At 41.6% G+C, this 23,072-nt stretch overlaps 1 protein-coding gene across 3 annotated transcripts in view; it reads left to right on the forward strand.

The window, feature by feature from the left end:
• The window catches only part of KLHL29 (kelch like family member 29), a 1,215,123-nt gene that overhangs the window by 1,024,252 nt on the left and 167,799 nt on the right, over positions 1–23,072 (forward strand). For all 3 annotated transcript variants that reach the window (XM_029595999.1, XM_029596000.1, XM_029596001.1), the window contains one exon: positions 7,807–8,066. In XM_029595999.1, coding sequence (XP_029451859.1) covers positions 7,807–8,066 — 260 coding nt within the window. The remainder of the gene's footprint in view (positions 1–7,806; positions 8,067–23,072) is intronic.

Here is a 23,072-nt window from a genome sequence, read left to right on the forward strand (position 1 = left end):
GAGGGGAGATCTGCTGGCAGTGGGTTTGTAGGGTTTCCCATACCCTCTCAGCAAAATGAGAGGAGCTGGAGCTAGGACAGCCGTATGTGAGGAGTTCCTGGTGCCTTGCCCATCCCCCCCAGGCCCATCCCACCTGTCCAGGTCCCAGCGAGAGAAGCTGGGACCTGGACAGGTCTGCATGCGTGCAGATGCATATAGGTGCTTGTGAAAACGGAAGCAGCATTTAATTGTGTAAGAGTTGCACAGTGAGAGGGTCATTTTCAATGCCGTTTCTACTGGTAAAACAGGTGCTTCCCCTGCGGAAATGGGTTATAAGAAAACTCCCGCCCTCTATGCACGTAGGGCCATTGTGCCCACCATAGGGGGAGGGAGGCGTTCTCAGAGGTGGGACTGAGGAGTGGTTGCACTTAAATACTTTTGAATTTTTCACAACATATGCACGCAGTTTTCTCATGTAAAAACTATTCGCACAAATTAGCAGATGTAAATGTGCACATGTAAGGTTTTTTTTGTTTTTTGTTGTTTTTTTTCTTGGTCAAGTCATTTTACTCTTCATTGCCTCATGTACAAAATTAAAGATGAATTTTAAAAGCCCGACGTGTGCCAAGATTAGGGGATGCGGGAATAGGTCGTGTTAACATGCGCAAAGCAGATTTAAAAAGCGCCCGGATACATGCAGAAATACCGCTGCGCGTACATCTCGGAACTTCTCAAGAAAGGGATGTGGCCATGGGCTAGGTGGGGCATGGGCAGTACATGGGCATTTTGGGACTTTAACCAGAAGTTTGCATGAAAATATTTACATGATGCGGCACGCACTGAGGCCCCCTGCCGCATGACTGTACGTCTGCTATGGATGGCATGTAAGTCCAAAAGAAAAATAACGAGCCATTTCGGAGGGGTTTAAAGGGTCTGGGGTAACTAGGGGGTGTACATGCCATCAAACTAGTGGGGGTTGGAGGACCTACCTGTTAACTGGATAAACTGGGAACTATCTAGTAAAACTGGCAAATGTAGTAGAAACGGGATTTGCGTGCAGGCGCGAGCCTACTTAAAATTCAGTGCAAATGTGTGCATGGCCAGGCTATTTTATAATATGACAACATATATGTGCATATGTTATAAAATAGCTGCGTCCCTGGGCACCGGTTTTAAAATTCACCTTTTATACTGTGAGCACTCTGGGGACTTACAGAACCTGAATGTAACTCTCCTTGAGCTACCTACACAGTACACAATAAATTAATAATTTTCAAAATGAAAGTACCCGCATCCGTTCAGTTTGAAAATTTGTGCAAGCTATTCAGGGAAAAAGTACCTGCAAACTTTGCTTCAATTTGGGCAATTTTAAAGCTGTTTCCTGTGTGTGCATATTGGTATCAGAGATGCACATTGTGGGCCAGATGTTAATACCTACGCGCAGGCGTAGATTTGTGCGCGCAACCTGGCGCACACAAATCTATGCCCGATTTTATAATATGCGCGCACAGCCATACGCATGTTATAAAATCCGGGGTCGGCGCACGCAAGGGGGTGCACACTTGTGCACCTTGCGTGCGCCAAGCCCTAGGGGAGTCCCGGTGGCTTTCCCTGTTCCCTCCAAGGCCGCTCCGAAATCAGAGCCGCCTTGGAGGGAACTTTACTTCCTCCCCCCACCATCTTCCCCTCCCATCCCCTACCTAACCCGCCCCCCAGCCCTACCTAAACCTTGACCTTTATTTTAGAAGTAGGCGTAGGTTGCGCGCGCTGGCCTAGCAGCCCTACGAAGGCCTCTGGCCATGCCCCCACCCTGCCCCGGACCACCCACACCTCGCCCTTTTTTTCAAGCCTCGGGACATACACTGTCCCAGGGCTTGCATGCATCGCCGGGCCTATCCAAGATAGGCTCAGCGAGCATAACCCCCCTGCGTGCGGAAATCCAGCTGGATTTACGTGCATAGGGCTTTTAAAATCTGCCCCTGTGTGTGTGAGAGTGTTGTCTGAGGCTAAGCGCTGCAGTTTTTTCTTGATCCTTGTCTATCCTGTCATCTGGCAGTTTATAATGGGTTAGCTAGGTGCCCCTTCCATGTACAGTGCGCTTTCCTTTAGTAATAAAGCAGCACTCAGAACAGCGCCATGTTTTCTGCAAAAAATAAATAAGTAAACTTGTGTAATGGACCCTTCTGTCTCATTGCCATTAATGGCCCTAGTTTAACTTGCTTAGCTAGAGCAGTTTAGTTTAGAAAATAAGGGGAGGAACCATTCATATGCAGCCCTCCTTTTGAGGGTGCTGGAACGGCCATGCCCCTGAGGAAGGATTTATAAGCAGCTCTCTACAGAGAGGCAGTGGGCAGTACTTTTTTTTTGAGAGTTAGGTGGCAGTGAGGAGTGTTATTTTGCATTGTTTTCAGGCAAACCCTGCCAGGGGAATCCCAAGCAAGGTCAAGAGGTGACTCTTCCAGCCCACTAACTGGTTAGGTGAGCTTCCCTCCGTGTTGTTTTTCCGAGATTTTGTCGGTTTTTGCGGTAGGAAATCTTGAGGGAGTCTTAGGCGTTACCCGGAGGCAGGGCACTGCTCTTCTATAACCTGATCAGGGCACCAGGGGAATGGTGGTGACCTGATTCATGGATATTTGGGTGTTTTGGACTCTAATTTGGGGAAAGGATTTTTGAGTTAGAAGACCCAGGGGGAAGAGTTTGCTGCCCCTTCCTGCCTGAGGAGGAACGGTGGGAGCTGCCTGTTCCTGAGAGGAACCCTCCCATCGTGGGATTCGAGGAAAGAGAGAGGAACCTCGCCTAAGTATGAGTGAAATCATCCTGACATCTCCTGAGAACACCCACTTGGAGTCTTCACCCCTGGAGAGAGAGAGGATTGTAGACTCTGTGCAGAGAATGAGTTACCCATTTTTTTCTGCCCAAACAAAGGACACCTTGCACACCCGGGAATCCACTTAGCCAAACCCTGGAGGACGGATGCTTCTCTGGCCCTGGTTATAGAGACCCATGCACAGAGAGTGGGAAAGAGACTGTAAGCAGCTGAGGACTGAGTTTATTGTACCAGGTTTTCACCTGATTAACCATCAGTAAAGACTTTATTTTTAGACACACAATCAGTGGCTCTAGCGTGGTGACTGACACTAACAGTACAAAGTGGGAAAATACCCCTCTCCCTGGGTAAAGAAAGAAACACAGTCACCCCTAGCACTCTGGGTCTGGAAAGGAGTTTCCTTCCCCCCCCCCCCCCCCCCTCCAGCAAAGAATCCATACCCTGGGGGGAAGAGACATTAAAGAGCTAGCTAGGAGTGGCTCCAGCCCCGAAGAGACACTAAAATCTTTTGTGACCCCCACTGGAGTGCAGTCAGCTCCCCGGGATGGGGTTCCACTGGTTTTTGCATTAATAGTACTTCCCAGATTTAATGAAAAGCACTGGCCATCATTTAAAACTATGCTCTGTGCTGTATCTAGTAGAAATCGTTATCTATTCATATGTGTTTAAGTGTGTGTGAAGCTTAATTCCAGAAGGATAACTCTACTGTTTTTCACCAGTTAAAAAAAACCAAAATATTTCAGTGGAAAACATCTGCCAGGATGTGATTTATGATTCTCAGCAGAAGTGTATGTTTGGCTACAAGGCAGTACTAAGTACAGCTGTGTTTTTGGAAAAGCAATTCAGAATTGCTCTTCTTTGCATGATCGTTGCTCATGTATGACAACCTCAACGAAGAGCAGAATGACAGGGAACGAGGATTGTGGGCAGTGCTTTGCAGAGCCTGCTTGACTGGCAGGTTAATATTGTGGTCTGCTCGTCTTATGGGGAACCACCTGTGGCTTCTTTGGGCCTTTCAATGGCTTGCCAACACCACAGAAAGTTTGCTTACATTTTAAGGGTCAATGGTGCAAACATTTTTTGTGGCTTTTTTAGAATGGACTTATTGTTAAAGATCTGATTGCCTGAATCACAGAAACTGAGGTCATCTAACCTAGCAGATTGTTTCATCTGAGTCGCAGAAACTCAATTTGCAGATTATCAAAAGGCTCTATTGGGAGATTTTGGCTAGCTGAGTCTGGAGCTCCTACTGAATGCCCTTTCAGACATGATTAATGCTTTTGTCTTCAGTAGTCAGCAGTCAAAAAGAGATATACAAAATGTTTTCATAAAGATGGCTGTGTGTGATTGCTAAAATTAAACTGCTATTCTCTGTTTTATTTGTCCTGAGCCTCTAAACCGCTTAATAGTAAACAGGCTTATGACCAGTACATTGTGTCAAGGGAATCACTGCTATCTGTACAATCTAGGCCCTCAAAAGTCCCAGGGGTAAAAAGTGAAAAGAAATAAATGGTGTGTTAATTAGCTGCTTCTTAAAGTCCTTCTGAGAATCTGCATGTTTGTTTATCCAATTTACTTCAAAAGTGACTGCACTGGAGTTTGCTTCATTTCTACTGTATTTTGTTTAAAGATCACATCTCAGCTGGAAAGGTCTGCAGTTTAATGGAGTTTTTATGAAAAATAATATAAATATATGTATATGGTGCTACCAAGCAGTGTCTTGTTCTTTTAACTTTAAAATACCTATTAATAATCTCAGGATAGTTAGGGAAGGGGCAGGAGTAGTATAGAATAATTATAGAGCAACCAAAATGCAGGGAGAACAGGAAAGGCAAGAGCAGTACAAATTATCGTAGAGAGGGGAAATAGATCTTCTATTTAGTGACATCCATCCCTCTAGCATAGGCAGAAAGAGAGCGGCAGAGAGGTTAGAAAGCAAGGGGCAGGCCTGCAGAAGTAAAAAAAAAAAAGAAAAATGTTATTTATGTGGTCTTTTTTGGTCAATGTTATTAATAAAAGCTGTATAGTATTTTTCATTGGTTCTATAAATGTAAATATTTTTGGGCTAAGATGAATAGCTGCTTTATAGTATGTTGCAGACATTTAAATTGATAAGAGTCTTGGACAATAGTCATTCTTCCATAAAGAAGAACTGCCTTGTCCAAAACTGGAGTGAAAATGATAATCTCATGTGATAAAAGCAAAGCCAGTTCAGGCCATTACCTAATTGTGCTTTGTGGTATGCTGCAACTATGTGATTCTCTGCTCAGGCTCATCCTCCCAGGGCTGTCTAAAGTTGGGAGTGCTGCTAAAGTAAAAGACCTTGACTTTGAGTAGGATTGTGTAGAGTGCAGACTTCATGGCAAAAGCTAATTAAGGGACCAGTTAAAATGAAGCATGGAGAATAGCTGCATCATATGCTACAAAGGCCCTTCATTATAATTCCCTGATAAGAGATGCACGGGACTGAGGAGAAAAAATTCAATAGGAGATGAAATAAAATGCCAGTTTGAAGAATCTACCTCCTTTCTATTTATTATCTGTCAGCGATCCATCATCTTTCACTTTATAATCAAATATCTAGAAATGTGATGTGCTTTACATTGGAGGGGAAGGGAATAGACACACTGAGGCAGTGCATGAAAATGGAATAGCTGGTGCTAGAGAGTATCAATGACATTGAATTATTTATAATAATTTATCAGTTATGGTAAGATATTGTAAAGGAGGGGAGTCAAGTTGCTGTGGTGGAGTGGAAAATGCAGCAGCTTCTGGAACCATTGAGTGCCAACGGTTATATTTATTAGCAGTGGCGTAGCCATGGCCCACCCACTTTGGGCTCAGGCCCACCCAATTAAGACTGTCTGACACCAGAGCAGCTATGCCGCTATGGGATCCCATCCCCGTGACAGCAAAGTAGAGGACCGGAGCTGCAAGGCCATCCCTGCGACAGTGAAGAAGAAGGCAGGATCAGCAAGGCCATTGCAGGATCCCATCCCCATGATGGCGAACAGGAGGGCCGGAGCTGCAAGGTCGTCACGGGATCCTATCCCTGCGATGGTGAAGAGGAGCACCGGAGCTGCAAGGCCGTCGAGGGATCCCATTCCCGCGACAGCGGAAGTAGGAGTTTGTCTATGTCTAATGAAAAGGCCCCATGTGTGTGTGGCTGAGAATATGATCTTGAATGTGTGTATGTGGATGAGAATAGAAGAGTGTGTGTGGGGGGGGGGGGAGTGAGAATGGGAGCCAGGGTATGTGTTTTTGTGGGTGAGAATGGGAGCCTGGGTGTGTGTGTGAATTAGAATGGGAGCCTGGAGTGTATGTTAGTGAGAATGGGAGCCTGCATATGTGTGTGTAGATTAGAATGGGAGCCTGGGGGTGTGAGGCGGGGTGAGTGTGTGATGAGACTGGGAGCCTGAGTGTGCATCTGTCTGTGGGTGAGAATGGGAGTCTGGGTGTGCATCTGTATGCATAAGAATGGGAACTTGTGTGTGCATCTGTGTGTATGAGAATGCGAGCCGCAGAGCGAGAGGTTGTGTTTGTGGTAGAGCATGTGAGAGTGAAATTTTATGTGTGTTTATGGTAGAGCATGTTTGCGTAAGAGCCTATGTATATGTGTGTAGAGAATGTGAGTGCTTGGAGGGAGAGCATATGAAAATGAGAGCTTGTGTGTGTGAGGGAGTCTGTGAGAGAAAGCATGAGTCTCTGTATATGTGGGGGGGAAGGGAAGAAGACAGTAGAAGAAACAGAATGAGAAGAGAGACCCTATAAAGGAATTAGGAAATGACAGACAATGAAAAAGTGGGGGAAAAAAGAGACTAGAACCAACTGATTAGAAAAATACAAAGATCAGACAACAAAGGTGAAAAAGGGAAAATTTATTTTGAGATTTTAGCAATTGGAATATTCCATCTTTGGGAATGTGCATTTCTTATATTTTTGTATTTTGCTCTTTCTTCCGTAGTCCACTGTTCAGAGTCTAGTTTCACAGACTTTCTATTTTGGTTTTGTCTGTATTTTTCTGTTTCCAATTTGTAGTCTCTTATTTCTATATTAGATATAGGTCGGTCTCTGTTTTGCCTGTGTGTGTGTGTGTGTGTGACTGAAGTACAGTATTTCTGCCAGCATGTAGTTTCTCTGTAGTAGTTAAGCTTGTTCTGTTATTCCCGTAGGTGATGTATTAATGTTCTAGGGCCTGGTGTAGTATTTGCATTGCTGCTTTTCATAAGTTTACTGTTTTTTGAGTCCTGAGAGTCAAGGCTGTGACTGTATGGGATGACAAGGTTTTAGATGTCTAATTTTTTATTGCAGGAGTTTGTGTTACTCACAAAATGTTCAGCAATAGAGGGTTATTTTTTGCTGAGGTGACCCCAGAATTTGAATATTTTTTTTCATGTTGGTTATAATGTGAATTATCCTAGCTCTGCTCTGCACCTGTTCTGATGATTAATGCTATTTTATTGTAGTTATGATGATTTCTAGCTTACTGCAAAAAGGATTCATGAAAGAATACATTTATTTTTGTTTTATTACATGATTGTATCTGTTTTTTTTGTTTTCTCTGCTTTTTACATGATATACTTATTCATTTATAAATTGCAATAAATATAAAATAAGTTAATACAGTTTAATAAGGAATGTTTAATGCTGGTAACTGATTGAAATAATTAAGGTAAAATGTTTTAAAGTGTCATGCATGATATATAATGGCTGTTGCAAACTACTTAGAAAGCCATTGTAGAGTGCAGCAATATGGCTTTATTTATCAATAAGAATACAAATAGTAGGTCTCAGACCTGCAAGCCTACAGCCCACCCATGTTAACCTTGTGCCCACCCAAAAAAATCAGTTATGGTTATACCACTGTTTATTAGTCTTTGCTTATTGGTGACCCACGAAATTGAAAACTTGTTTTAAGGTATTGTGAATCCTTTTTAACTCCGTAATTATGCTATTTGTGTGCTGACTTTTGTTCTTGATTTTTTTTTTTTTTTTTTTAGAAAAACAACTGACTGCTAACAACTGCTTAGGAATATTAGCTATGGCTGAAGCTATGCAGTGCATTGAACTGTACAACATGGCAAAAGCGTATGCATTGCAAAATTTCCCAGAAGTGGCATGTCAAGAAGAGATTCTTAGCATCTCAAAAGAGGATTTTGTGTCCTATATTTCTAATGACAGCCTGAATACTAAAGCAGAGGAGCTGGTTTATGAAACAATGATAAAATGGATTAAGACTGACCCTGCAGTCAGAACTAAGGTACTCACACACACGATATTCTGTGATGGAGGAGAATAATGCTGCTTTGTACATTCCTGTGTTCCAGACAGAGAGAGAGATAATGCTGCAGCCATCTTTGGGGTTGGAAGCAAGGTGTAAAGAGTTTTATCACCAGGTTGGGTATATTTCTTCAGTCCCACAACGTTTCCCACTCTATAAATATTTAAATTCTAGAACATCCTCCTACACAGTCATAAATTTGCAAAACAAAAGAAGTATAGTGTTAAAAACAGAAAGCCAGACCGTCTGAATCGTATTCCTTCATTGCTTGATTTACTAAAGAGATCCCCCAAATTGACCCAATATTTTATAACCTTTAACATTTAGTCTGCCACATAGCTCATTCTTTTCATGTACTATTATATGAATAAGCTTATTTTACTCTGCCACCAGCCAGGGAATACTGTAATTTCACCATCGCTGCAGTTTTTGTAAATGTAGTATAATTTTTATAAAATGTTCTGTTGTCACTTTCCCCATTAAATACTTGTTTTGCTTTTAAAAGCTCTTGTTTTATAACACTTGTCTATTTCAATTTGAGTATTTATTTTCTGGGTAGTAGGGCTGCTTTCTGATGTCATCTATTTTTGTAACTTTTGATTTAACATGGATTAGTTAATGGTTTATCAGGTATGCAGAAAAGTTGATGGTTTATAGCTAAAATTATTTGATTATTGTAGAAGATTTGAATCTGGATTGTTCTTGAGCTCTACCACTCCTACTTGTAATTATTTGGGAGGACACGTATTGTAGGAAATATTTTTTCACTCAACGCACAATCAAGTTATGAATCTGTTACCAGAAGATGTGGTCAAGGCAACTAATATAGTGGGGATTAAAAAGAGGATTGGACAAGTTCCTAAAAGAAAATGTCATGGTCAGGATCATCCCTAGAAGCAACTCAGGACTGCAAGGCAGGTCTAGGGAAGGTCTTCTGCCTAACTAACCCCCTCCCCCTTGGGTTCAGCCAGCAGATTCTGAGAGCCGGTAGGACTTTCCTTCTGGAGAACATCATGGGAGCTGGATGCAGGCACAAGCTACAACCTGGGAGTATTGGATGAAGACACCCAGGGACTGGATACCAGACTGGAAGCGGAGGCAAGACAGACTGGCCTGGAGGCAAGGCAGGCAGGATGGGAACAGATGCAGGCAGAGACTAAACCAGACAGGAAAAGGAATGGACTGGGCAAGACTGTGCAAAGACTGGACAGGACCAGACAAAACAAACAATGGACTGGGCAAGGACAAGACAAAACAAGAATTGGACTAGACAAGGACTGGACAAGGACAGGACTAAAACAGGCAATAATAAACAAGAAAGCCCAAAGGTTGCAAAGCAGGACAGGGAACCCCAGGAGACCACTGAGCATGACCGGAGACCAAGGTAGGGGACAAAGCAAGGCAAGAGGCCTAGGTAGGCTTCAAGTCAGGAATGCAAGGCAAGTAAGTACAGATGGCCAGGTCAAGGAGCCAGGGTGACTCAAAGAAGCAAGAAGGGAATAGACAGACTGGGTTAAGTAGGGAAGTAGGGCTAGAACTGCCACATCATGTGATTGAGGAGGTGGCTAGAGCAGATATGAGTAAGGCCCGCTGATGACCTCTGCTGGTGGGGAGGCTGCGTAATCATGACAGAAAAGTCCATAATAGTTATTATCCAGGTAGACTTAGGAAATCCATCGCTTATCCATGGGATTGTGATACAAGAAATAAATCAACTATTCGGGACCTGCTAGGTAATTGTGACCCGGATTGGTCACTGTCGGAGACAGAATATTGGGCTCGATGAACCTTGGTCTGTCCCAGCATGGACATTCTTATGTTCTTCTGTATCCTAAGCTAGCCTGTACATGACAGTCTCCTCAGTATTCTGATCCAGGATGTATGTATATAAACTAACTAAAGTCTACATAGGACTGGATTCATTAAGGCCCTATTAATAAGGAGTAGCCTAGTAGTTAGATCAATGAGGGAAACCAGGGTTCAGATTCCACTGATGCCCCTTGTGACTTTGGCCAGTCACTTTACCCTCCATTGCCTCAGGTAAAAACTTACAGGGTCATTTATCAAATCTCGTTATGGCGTTTTCGCATGAGAAAAATGCTTTAATACATGCAATATGCACCATAACGCATGGTGCGATGCAAATTTTTAAAAGGGGAGGGATTGGGGGGAGTCGGAGTGGGATTTCAGAAAAAGTGGGCTGGCTTTGCACGATAATGCACAGTTTTAATGCCAAAAATAACTATACCTTTTTCAGTTGCATTAAGATGTGGGATATCATGCGTTATGCCCATAACGCAATTTGTGATTTTTTCGCAAATTCCATTTTAAGCATTTTTAGGCTGAGGAAGGGCCTGAGATGTGGGAGGAGAGTGAGGGAAGGGCCTGAGATGAAGGGAGGGGGGAGGAGAGCGAGAGAGAGCGTGAGTGAGCCTCTGGGGGTAGCACCATATTAAGCAGCTATTTATGCTACTATAGGAGGCCCACTTAGTAACTCTAGGTGAGGTTTAGGTAGTAGTGTAGGGGATAGGGGCCACTTTTACATGCAGAATGAGACGTACAAACAGAACAGTACACTCTTGTGAAGATTTGATGTCCTTTGGATGGTGAAACTCACACAAAGATGAGATTTGTACAATGTTCTCTCAACCTAGCTTGATGTTACCCAAGTAGTGTGAAGAAATGAATGCCAGTGTGAGCCAGAAAGCCTTTCTGGCTCACAAGGGAGGATTTGATGATTATGCCCCGGGTTCAATTCCCGGTTTGTCTACCGTTGATGAATATACTGATGAATATACTGATGTTATTTCTGCTGAAATACCAGAAAAACTTGAATGCCAAGCTCTGCAGGAAGAGTCATAAACAAAGAGATAACAGAAGGACTAGTGAGACACAGGATGGAAGAGACTTGTGGTGGGTACGCATTAAGGCAATCTGTACTAAGGAATGCCAGGGAGAGATAAGGGAAGAGACTAAGCAAGAGAAGGCAATAAAGATTTATGTTATGAAAACATGCGAGCAGAAAACCAGCTGGTATGCTGAATTTGCCTTTTAACCTATATAAGGCAGAACAGAAATGAAGTGAGTTAGAGAGACATTTTTTTTTCTTGTTCCTGCGCGAGAACCTTGCTAGCTATAACCATTATGTAAGTATATATATATTACTTTTTGCTACTGCACTATATATCCAGTTTCATTTTGTTCATATGTTGTGTATGCTGAGAATGATATAATAGAATGATATAAAATAATATTGTGAATGATAACCAATAAAGAGTAGTAGAGTAAATTAGTTTTCTGAGTAGTTCTTGTAAATAACCAAAGGTCAAGCAGACAATTAAAAACAGTAGAGAGTCCAACAAGCTAGGTTGAGAGAACATTTATTTATTTATTTGGTTATTTAAGTGTTTTTTTATACCGGTATTCATGCGGACATCATATTGGTTTATAGCGAACTTAACAAGGTACAATGAAACAGTTTAGAAACAGTTTAAAACAAAACAGTTTACAGCAAGCTTGGGGGAGGCAAAGGAGGGGGGGAAAGAGAAGGGGGAAGTGGGGAGAAGGGGGGAAATATCGTAATAAAAAGGGTGGGCAGGATGAGGGGGCAGGGTGAGCACTGTACAGTGTTACAATATAACAAAATTGTGGGAAGAAAAATTTAAAACAATCTGATACAATTTACTGTCAGCTTGGAGTGGTATAATGGGAGAGGGGGGCAGGGGAGGAGAAAGGAGAGGGAATGGAAAACTGCTGAGTTAAGGGGTGACAAAGGGGAACAGGGGAGGGGAGGGGGTGGAGGGGCAGGGTGTACGTGTATCGAGCTGGGGGGAAGGGGGGAGTAGGGCGGAGGCAGGTACATGGGTAATCTAAGTATAGGGGAGGGAGGGCAAGCCCTATTCAGGGGTAAGCCTGCTTAAAGAGCAGTGGATGGCCCGCGCCATTTTCAAAGATGGCGCTGGCCGTTCATTGCTCCTACCATGTGACAGAGGCCGACCAATGGCACCAGTAGCCCCTGTCACATGGTAAGGGCAAAGGACCACCGGCACCATTTTGATTCCTGGCAGGCCCGACGGCCCGAGAGCGGAAGATCGCTCCCGGGACCCCTGCTGGACTACCAGGGCTTTCAGTAAGTCTTGGGGGGGGGGGCATCGGGATGTTGGAGAGTTATAATTAAATTTGAAGGGTTGGGTTTGGTTTTCTTTTTTAAATAAATGTGCCCCTCCCCCCCACGCTAACCCGAAAAACAAATTTTTCCCGAATTTTGGGGAAAATCCATTTTGGGATTCGGGTCCTCCGAACCATGCCAAATTAGGCAATTTCGTTGAAATTGTCCAATTCGGCAAAAAACGAATGCACATCTCTAATATTCTGAACATTAATAAGGAAATATAACAGCAGGTATTAATCTTAATAGGATTTACCATTAATATAAACAGAATTCTAGCCCACATCTTGGGGGGGGTAAAGAAAGTAAGAAAAAAAGGAAAATAAGACATTGACCATTGCAGTTGTAAATTACATACATTAACTACTATACCCTGCTAAGTAACTTAGTCTGCAGTAACCACTGAAGATTTATCATTCAGAAAGGTCTCCAAATGAGCTGGATCAAGGAACATGTATGATTTTCCTTGGTAAGTTACTAAACCTTAGAAGGAAATTTAAGGAAAAAAGTAGTCCCAAGAGAAATCGTGCGCTGCTTATAAGAAAGGAATAGTTTTCTATGAAGCTGTGTTTTACGGGAGACATCTGGGTAGACAAAAACCTTTTGGCCACAAAATTCCACGGATTTAAATTTAAAATATTGTTTAAAAATTAAATCCGTATCCATATTTGTTACAAAAGTAACCAACAAGGTAGCTCTTTTAGATATGATATCTTGGGAGTCCTGAAGAAATTCTGAAACATCAAGACTATTATTTGAGACTAAATTTTCAAAGCTCCCCTCAGGACCCTGCATACATTTAAATTCTGGGAGGTAATAACATTTAGATAACTTAATTTCTTTATCATGAGCGATATGTGAAACTTTGCTTATATATTTGCTAAACAATTCTATAGATGACAATCTTGTTTTCGGAAAATTCACAAACCTTAAATGTTTATGTCTCATAACATTGTCTAATTGCTCGGTTCTATTATGTAGAAATAAGCTATGTTTGATGCAAAAACAGATTTTATATTACTAGTGGTCTGGTTAATGATATACATTTGCCCCTCTGTTGCAGCTACTCTATGTTCCAGGGTCAAAATCTTATTTGAGACTTTTATAGAGTAATCACATAATTGAGAGACAGTTTGGGATAAAGCAGTCTCCGTCCGTGAGACTACTCTCCAAATGTCTCTTAAAGTTACATTCTCTGGTTCTTCCAGATCACCTGGTAGTTCTAACTTGTTCTCTAGAGACTGAGTATCTGGTTTAGGAATCAGGACCCTCAAACCAATATTTTCATTTTCCACATGATGAATATTAGTCAAAGTAACCAGATCATGACCCAAAGCAATTAAGAACATAAGAACATGCCATACTGGGTCAGATCAAGGGTCCATCAAGCCCAGCATCCTGTTTCCAACAGTGGCCAATCCAGGCCATAAGAACCTGGCAAGTACCCAAAAACTAAGTCTATTCCATGTTACCATTGCTAATAATAGCAGTGGCTATTTTCTAAGTCAACTCAATTAATAGCAGGTAATGGACTTCTCCAAGAACTTATCCAATCCTTTTTTAAACACAGCTATACTAACTGCACTAACCACATCCTCTGGCAACAAATTCCAGAGTTTAATTGTGCGTTGAGTGAAAAAGAACTTTCTCCGATTAGTTTTAAATATGCCACAGGCTAACTTCATGGAGTGCCCCCTAGTCTTTCTATTATCCAAAAGAGTAAATAACCGATTCACATCTACCCGTTCTAGACCTCTCATGATTTTAAACACCTCTATCATATCCCCCCTCAGCCGTCTCTTCTCCAAGCTGAAAAGTCCTAACCTCTTTAGTCTTTCCTCATAGGGGAGCTGTTCCATTCCCCTTATCATTTTCGTAGCCCTTCTCTGTACCTTCTCCATCGCAATTATATCTTTTTTGAGATTCGGCGACCAGAATTGTACACAGTATTCAAGGTGCAGTCTCACCACAGAGGCTTTATGACATTTTCCGTTTTAGTCACCATTCCCTTTCTAATAATTCCCAACATTCTGTTTGCTTTTTTGACTGACGCAGCACACTGAACCGATGATTTTAATGTGTTATCCACTATGGCGCCTAGATCTCTTTATTGGGTTGTAGCACCTAATATGGAACCTAACATTGTGTAACTATGGCATGAGTTATTTTTCCCGATATGCATCACCTTGCACTTATCCACATTAAATTTCATCTGCCATTTTGATGCCCAATTGGAGTACCCAATTGGAGTGCTAGTAGATGTTGAATACAAAACAGTCAACTTGAGAAGGCTGTTGAGGCAACAAGTTCATTAAACCTACATTGGAAGGGGTCCCAGAAACCACCAAACCCCAGGTGACTCCAAATGAGGTACAGGGGGAGGATCCTACCACCCATACTTAACAAAAGGTCACCTGAAGTTCCAGTTTCTTCCACATCACTTTTCTCCCTCAGAGCAATTGATCTTATAAAATGATGATCTAAAGGTCCAGTTATGGATGGAGTCATTTGGAGTGTTTAAAAAAAATTTTAAAAAAAACTTCCCCTTTCTTTTTGCCCCCATATTGACAATGGGAGAAAATCATCAGAAGGGGCGCGCCCCTTTGGTGTGTGGCTTTGGTGCACCAGTAGTGGCAGCATGCTGCTTAAGGTCCTGTTAGCACAGGACCCCGCTTGACCACCTCTGTGCCTGATGGAACGGCCGGAGGCTCAGCTGCAATAACGGAAGGTAATCCCCAGAAACAGGCTGCAAGCACGCCGCTTAAGTCCTGTTAGCACAGGACCCCGGATGACCACCTCCGTGCCTGATGGGACGGCTGGAGGCTCAGCTTCAATATCGGAAGGTAATCCCCCTGCATTTTGGTATTGAAGAATTTTTGGATAAAAGATACTTTGGACTTTGACTTGACCAGTTTGGAGGGAAAGGTATACCCCCAGTATCCCAGAGGACTGGGGTAAGGATCTTGTTGCCTGAGCAACTTGAAGAAGCAAGGGTAAGAATATTTTAATAATTTTTGATACAAGGATTCAAAGGGTTATATCCCATTGAGACAGTGTGATAGTTTTTCCAGTTTGAAGAAAAGTTAAAACTTGGACCAATTGAATGTGGATGTTTTTTGAATGTGGGAACAGATGTCCTGTACTTTTGTGCTTGAGGATTTTCTTCTGTTTGGTGTTCGACTTTATGCTGGAACTCCATTCCAGTTTTCCCATATTACAAGAGAAGTAATTTTTTTCCATGGATAATGGTGCAAGAGAAGTGAAAAGGGAGGTAACACCTAAGATAGACAAACTGACAATAATCCTCATTGCTATTACATTTTTTATATTGTGGCCTAGATTATTCTTTTTAAGTTATAGTAAAGACTTTTTTTTAATTTTATTTTTATTGAGATTTCAACTTGATTTTACAGAACCAAATGCTCAGAGAAACACAGATAATAATAATACAATAATTAAAGAAAAATTACAACATTCGCTGATACAGTTATATATCTGTATGATAGTTATAGGTAACCAGGGAGTCCAATGAAAACATTGAGCAGTTATTAAAGAAACTTTCTAAACTATTAATACATTTGCCATTTAAAGGACATGAATCTTGAATATTCCTAATACTGAAACCTGTGGTGTATTATCAGGAAGATGAATCCAAATGGGTGCGCAATTTCACTGGATCAAAGAAGATGTATCTAGTGCCTTGAAATATTACTATGCATTTGCATGGGAAGCGGAGTATAAATTTTGCTCCTCTAGATATCACCTCCTGTCTCATTTGTAGAAACTTTCTCCTCTTTTCTTGAGTGTTTTTAGTTACATCCGGGTAAACCCAAATTCTATTCCCATGGAATAAACCACCTTGATTACGTAAATATAACCTTAATACTGCATCCCGCTCTGTAATAAAAGCAACGTTTCTCTTGTTTCAATAAGTGTCCAATGTCAGATCCAATAATGCTGATACATTTAAGGATACTTCTTGAGTTCCTGGAAGTTGTTGTTGTTTTATTAATTCCTTATTAACATTCCTTGGGGTATAATATATTTTAGTAATAGCTGGATTCCCCTCATCAGTGTAATTTAGAACATTTTTAAGGTAACTCTTAAACATCTCTCGTGAAGACACAGCAGTAACTTTTGGGAAGTTTAATAACCTCAAGTTAACTCTTCTGGTGTCATTTTCCATTTTCTCCATTCGATTAAAACATAGCTTCAGACTTATATGCTTTATTTTTTGGTCAGTCTCGTTTAAATTACTTTCCAAGGTTAATATCTTAGTATCAAGAGTTGTTGTACGTTGCAAATTTTCTTTCAGTAGACTTGACATTGTTTTAATAGAATTATCCATAGCAAGAAACATTTTCCATACTGCATCTATGGTTATTTCCTGGGGTTTAATCAAAGAGCAAGAGTCAAAAAACTTGTACCTCGGGTTCTCCTCCTCCTGTAACCACAGGCTCTCCGGATTTGTCGTCGTCCGGCTGTTCCAGGGCCTCCATGTCCCCAGAGCCTTGAACCCAAGGCTCTCCAAAACGGATGATTTATCTGCATCCTTTCTTGAGACAAATGCTGTAAATGGAGTCGCTTTCCCCTCTAGCCACTCAGCTGTGGCGTCTCCAGATGAGCTGAAAATCCCTGATGGTGGTTCCGGGGGATTCGGTGCACTGGGGCTGAGGGATAACTCCTTCACCTGGGATCCTGGCATCTGCTCCACGTCCGGCACACCCACGGTGCCTCTCCCCGACTGATTCCTCATGATTCCAGCCAACAAGGACTCAATCCACGGCTACCTTTCATCAGAGGTAGGGGTTGATGTAGCGGCAAATTTTACTTTTGCCTTTCTTTTAGTGTGAGGCATAATGTGGTAATAAATTTAAGAAGAAATTTGCAAGAGAAAGGCAAATATATGAAAGTCCACAGAGCAAGGTTGCACGCGTCCGATCTAAACGGCAGCCATCTTGGACTCCCAAGACTTTTTTTTACATCATTCTTGGACTCCAGAGAGTATTTTTTCCTGAGTTTCCTATCCTTTTTAGTGATTGCACTGTATGGCTGGACATTGATGTGGATCAAGGTAAATATCCTTGCAGCTGTTATTTCCTTCATTGCTCCGACTCAGGACAGTTTGGAACCTGTTGGAGGTTCTCTACCTCCATTGTGAGCATTGAGAGTGAAGAGAATATAGAAACGCCAGGGGCCCCGGAAGATTATTCTTCCTCCCCATCTGGACTGAACCTGGACCCGTGCCACACTTTAGTGACAGATAAAGCACGAAACAGGGGGACTGGTTACATATAAATCAAATAAGTAAAGAATCATGCCGTGTCTATGGCAAAAAACCTTGATGAATCAGGCCCTTGATGTTTATAGGAGACTCTCACCTCTTTATAAATATACTTATTCAATAATGACTAGATTTGTTTTAAATCTGATTGTTGCTAATCCTAGTGTTATTTGAAAGAGTAAACAATTATTCCATATTTACCTGTTCCACACATGACTTTATAACTCTCACTCATATCCTCTCTGTTATCTCTTTTACAAGTTAAAGAGCCTGAATCTGTTTAGCCTTTCTCCATAAGAGATCTTTTCCATCCCATTTATCATTTTTATCACCCTTCTCTAAACCTTGCAAGAAGTTGAATCTTACATGCTTGGTACATCTAGTAGTGCCAGAAAAATAAATAGTAGTATAAGCATTTGCTGCCATCCCTGCTTAAGTGCAGGAAGAGGGAGAAAACTAGGGAAAGGATTTGATCTGATATGATGATGCTGAGGGGGTTTTGTCTATGTGGCCTCCTCCCAGGGACTGTTGATTTCATATTGGAACATGCCTTCTGAGGTCAGTCTATAAAATAGTAAGATAGACAAATGACTCTTGAAGCTGGATTTGGAGACCAAGAGGAGGATTGGGTAGTTTTGTTGAGCATAGCCATTTTGAGTTATGTTGGTGCCGTGAATGTTCCATTGAGCTTAAGTATTTTTTTCAATTTCTGTAGCTTATAGGTAGCTGGGGACTATATAAAAAAATTTTGAATCAGCAAATGATCGAAAAATAAAAGGTGCATTATTCTGACACTGTTTGCAGCCCATTGCATGGCAAGAGTCAGTAGATTGTACTTATAAGCACCTATTACATCTGATGCTGTGTTCATGGTCTTTGAAGGTCTAGTATTTAATTAAAAGAGACTTGGAGCACATAAGTTATTTGGGAACCTTTTTTCTTGTTTTTTGGAATGCATGTAGATTTACGCACATGCTTTCAAAAATTGAAATTGTACATGTAAATATTTTTACTGTCCCAACTCAGCCCCCTCTTTCTAGTTTGCAGAAAAGTATGCATGAAATTGCTTCTCTGTGTCATTTTACATGCATAACCCCTTGGGCAATTTTTTAAATGTAAGCCGTAATTTGGAAATGAATACCAGTTTTTAGAATTGTTTTGTGAGTTATTTTCAGTGTTACCATGCAAAGTGGCTCCTTTCTTAGTCCCCATGCCTTACATACCCCCAGTTGCTACTTCTAGACCTAACAACAGACTCGGACATAGTCTTTCACCAATGCTGTGTTGTTCAATGTCTACTGTCTAGGATTTCATTAAGTTTTCCAAAACCAGATATCTTTGATAATTAAGGAACAAAAGTACATTAAAATGTCCCTTCAACACACCATTTTAATGTACTTTATTTTTCACTTGCCCCGCCTCCATGCCCCTCTTACCTTATAGTCAAACAATCCAGGTCCATCCAGAGTATGGAACAATCCCTAGTTACTCCTGACTTCTTGCACCATGATTCAAAATGGTGCTGGCTTGGGGGAAGAGCGAAAAGACCCTCTAGGAACGAAGGAGGAGAGACTGCTGGCCAAAGAGATCTTACCCGGTGTTGGCAACAGATGGAGAGAGGTGGAACAGCCCCCTTCCCCCCCCCCCCAGTCAGGTCATGCTAACATCATCAACCTATTTCTGGTTTCATCTATAAAATATAGGATCCTGTGGCATGCAGCTGGTGAGGAGCGGAGAGTCCCTTGAGGAACGAAGGAGGAGAGATTGATGGTCAAAGAGATCTTAGCCGGTGTTGGCAACAGATGGAGAGAGGTAGAGCAGCCCCTTTCTCCCATTTGGGTCTTGCTGACATCATCAACCTGCGCCTGGTTTCATCTATAAAATAGAAGGTCCTGTGGCACACAGCCACTGGGACACTGGCGAAGCTGCGTGCCAAAAGAACGCGCCCCTAGACACTGAAAATGGGGAGAAAAAGGAAAACAAAAGCCTGGATATCCTCTCCTGCTCCTTCTGCAGCAATTCATAGATCCATGCTTAACCACGTTCTTCAAATGAGTGAGTCATCCATAAGGAATGTGATTGTGATAGTTAACTTAAAGGAATATCTTTAAGTCCTGGGCACAATCAGCCACCCTTGCAGCCTGCTACTGTGTCTTTTGTCATTGATTGACTTCTTCTGGTAACATATTTGACTCAGCAATGGCCTCCACACATCCTCAGCAGGTTGTAGAGACTAAAGGTATGGAGTCTCATTTGAAGCAAATGCCTCCAAATTTGGAGCCTCTGAAGGTTAGCTCTCTAGAAGTGCCTTTTCTTTCGATAATCCCCCCTATGAGTGGGGTAATGGAAGGGATTGAGGAACCTGCCAATGTTACTCTACTGGATGTTTGGAGACTGGTTGCTAAGGTTGAAAAAAACTTATCTCAAATTGTGTCCCAGATACATTTTTTTTCAACTGAAGCAAGATCCAAGAAAGAAGATCAAGATAAGATTTCTGGCATAGAATGTTCTGTGTGGGCAGTTAATTCGCAGTTAACTTTGGATCAAGCTTAATGCACATCTTCTATCAAGGATAATCTTATTGTTCATAATCAGCTTGAACTGCTATAAAATGAAATGATATCTTGTAATCTACAATTTTTAATTTGTCCTATTTCTAGGCCATTATCACCAAGGGATTTATTTAGGAAATATACATGTGAAGTATTATCTTTTAAAGAGGATAAGGCCCCCATTCTTTCCAAGTTATATTATCTCCCTAAGAGGAAAATGTCAACTGCTTAGGAGGGGGAAATGATGTCTTGGCTAGTCCAGGGATTTCCATGTTTCTAGAGGATTCTATTGACAATATTCCAACTAAATCCACTTTGCTAGTTTCTTTTTCTTTACAGCAAGATAAAGATCTAGGGGTCCATATTCAGTCCCACTAAATATACTCGCTTAAAGTTATCCAACTAACCAAACCCGGATAACATTACACATAGCTGGATATTTTTTTTTAATATCGCCAGTTATGTATAAAGTTATTCAGCTATGGTTAGCCATATAACTTGAGAATTTTCCGGCTATATTAAAAAAAAGAATATGCAATGGCAGAAGCATCCCCAGAAACACCGGTCCCAGATCACGATTCTTACCATCAACTTTGAATAAAGGTACTGGGTGGGGGGGGAGAAGGGAAAGGATTGGGGTGAGCGTTAGGGTTGGGTGATTCGGAGGGCTACTAAATTAAAAAATGTACGCATTTAAGGGGAAGTTGGTGCAGCGGGAGGGGGTTCTCCTGTTGCCATTAAATTTTTATTTTATTTAAATAGGCTGTTTTTGGGGGTGCAAAGGGTGACCCCAGAGAGGACCTTTGCAACTCAGGAGGGAGGGAAGCAGGGGGACAGGCCGCATTGGGATTTTTTTTTCTTGAACATAACTTAACCAATTATATTCTTTTTTAATATATCTAGTTTAGTCTCAAGTTATACAGCTCTGCGAGGCCAGATAAGTTTAGACTTGCTTCCAGCAAGTCTAACGTTATGTGGCTAACTGGGTCATTCTTTAAACTGCAATGTGCCATTATCGTATGTGATAAGGCCCTAACGCACGCGATACCGGCTGCAATGTGGTAGTACAACCTAAATCAGGGGAAGGGAAAGAGTGTGGGCGTGGTTTGTGCAGGGTTATAGCTCGGCAGCGCTGTGGGCAATAATGTTTTCCACATTATTGCCAGTACCACAGGAAATAACACCTTTTCCCATGGCGCTATGGGGGTGAAAGTGTGGGGGCCGGCTGCAATCGCGGCAGGTGAAAACATACTGCCGTGATGCGGCTGACTGCATACTTTCACCCCCCCATCCCTTTTTTTTTCCCACAGGCCATCATTCCACTGTATCTATAGTGGAATGAAGAAATCCAGGGTTAGCTAAATATACCCGATATTTGCCTAAGTTAGCCGGATAAGGGGAACACCCCCAAAATGCCCCTTTTATATCTGGCTAAAATGTAGCTAGAGAGCAACATATCCAGCTATGATTTAGCTGGATAAGATGCTTAATATGTTGTTTAAGCCATTTAGACAAATAACTTGTGAATTATCCATCTAAATGGCTTTTAAATATCTACCCCCTGGTCTTCTATAAATATTTTCAGTGCAAAGATTTTCCTTTTTCTAATTTAAAAAAAAAAAATCCAAATCTTTCCTGAGGTTTCATGGACAACTCAACCCCGTAAAAAACTTTTTTCTTTCTTTTAAACAAAGGGTTCTAGATACTCGAGCAAGTTTGTTTTTTCTCAAATTCCCATGCAAGTGTTTAGTAACCTATCAAAATAACAAATCTATTTTTCTTGATCCGCTATACCTGGATTGTTTCTTAAGTGATAAGACACTGGGAATTTCTGCAGTCCTTAGCAATGATAAGTAGATGGATAAAGAGTTAATGACTGTTTAAAAAACAAATTTGGAGCTAAAATCTTCTTGGTTCTATAGTTATTGTATTAATATTCTTATTTTTTGGTTTTTCTTCAAATGCTCCTCTCTCCAATAATGTGGGCTGGTATAATTGGAAATTTGTTTATTTTGGGGATGTATTTTTCTTGTTTTTGTTTCATTGTATGCAAATGATATAGGGGTCTGTTTTAAAAGCAGCACACAGCCATCCATGTGTGCGCGCCGATTGTATAACATGCGCGCGCCGGCGACACAATCTGGCCTCCCCTTCCAGCCCACTCCAATTAAGGAGCAGTCTGGGAGGGAACTTCCCTATCCCCCTACCTAACCTTCCTCCCTCTTCCCCTCTCCTTTCTGCCCCCTAAACCTAAGCTATCGCCAATTTTTTTATTTTACTACTTGCTGCTCCTCCGGATCACAAGTACTTTCTGCGTGCCGGCCTGCTCCAGGCACGTGCTTCCCTAGGACAGCGGCTAATGGCTGGGCCCTTCCGAAAATGCACACGGCGCACAAAAGGCCCAGCCACACGCGTAATCTTTGTTATTTATGCGCGCGGCCGTTTGAAAGTTTGCTTGATAATGAATTTTAAAAAAATGGTGCCAGCTAACCTGAAGCTCCCCTTTTTCCCTCACACGTCCCTTATCAGCAACACTTACAGGAGTTCAGTATTTAATGTACGTTAACACTGCTCAGTAAATAGGCCACTTAATATACTATTTACAAAATGCTTATATTATCTTAAAAAATGTACACATTTTGGCAGCATTTCAACAAATTTAAATTCTTAGTAGCATAGGCTACTAAAAATAATTTCTACTGATAATGCATTATTGTGTATGTATTCCCACCATGCTATGGTGATGTGGTTGTTTTATACTCCACATTATTTTACCTTGTTATTTAAGTTGTTTTGAAGTTTGTCGCTTCACTCTTGGAGGTTAGGTAATAATCAAGCACAATGAATGAATGAATAAATACATATTTTTCCTTGGCTTTTGTGATGTGTGCTGTGGTAGCATATCATCACACATGGCGGAACAATTCTCTATTATACCAAGTGTCTTCACATTTTTGTTTTGGTATTCTGAGACTACTCAT

Source organism: Rhinatrema bivittatum, chromosome 3 (genome assembly GCF_901001135.1).
Source record: "Rhinatrema bivittatum chromosome 3, aRhiBiv1.1, whole genome shotgun sequence".
In the NCBI taxonomy this organism is placed as follows: Eukaryota; Metazoa; Chordata; class Amphibia; order Gymnophiona; family Rhinatrematidae; genus Rhinatrema; species Rhinatrema bivittatum.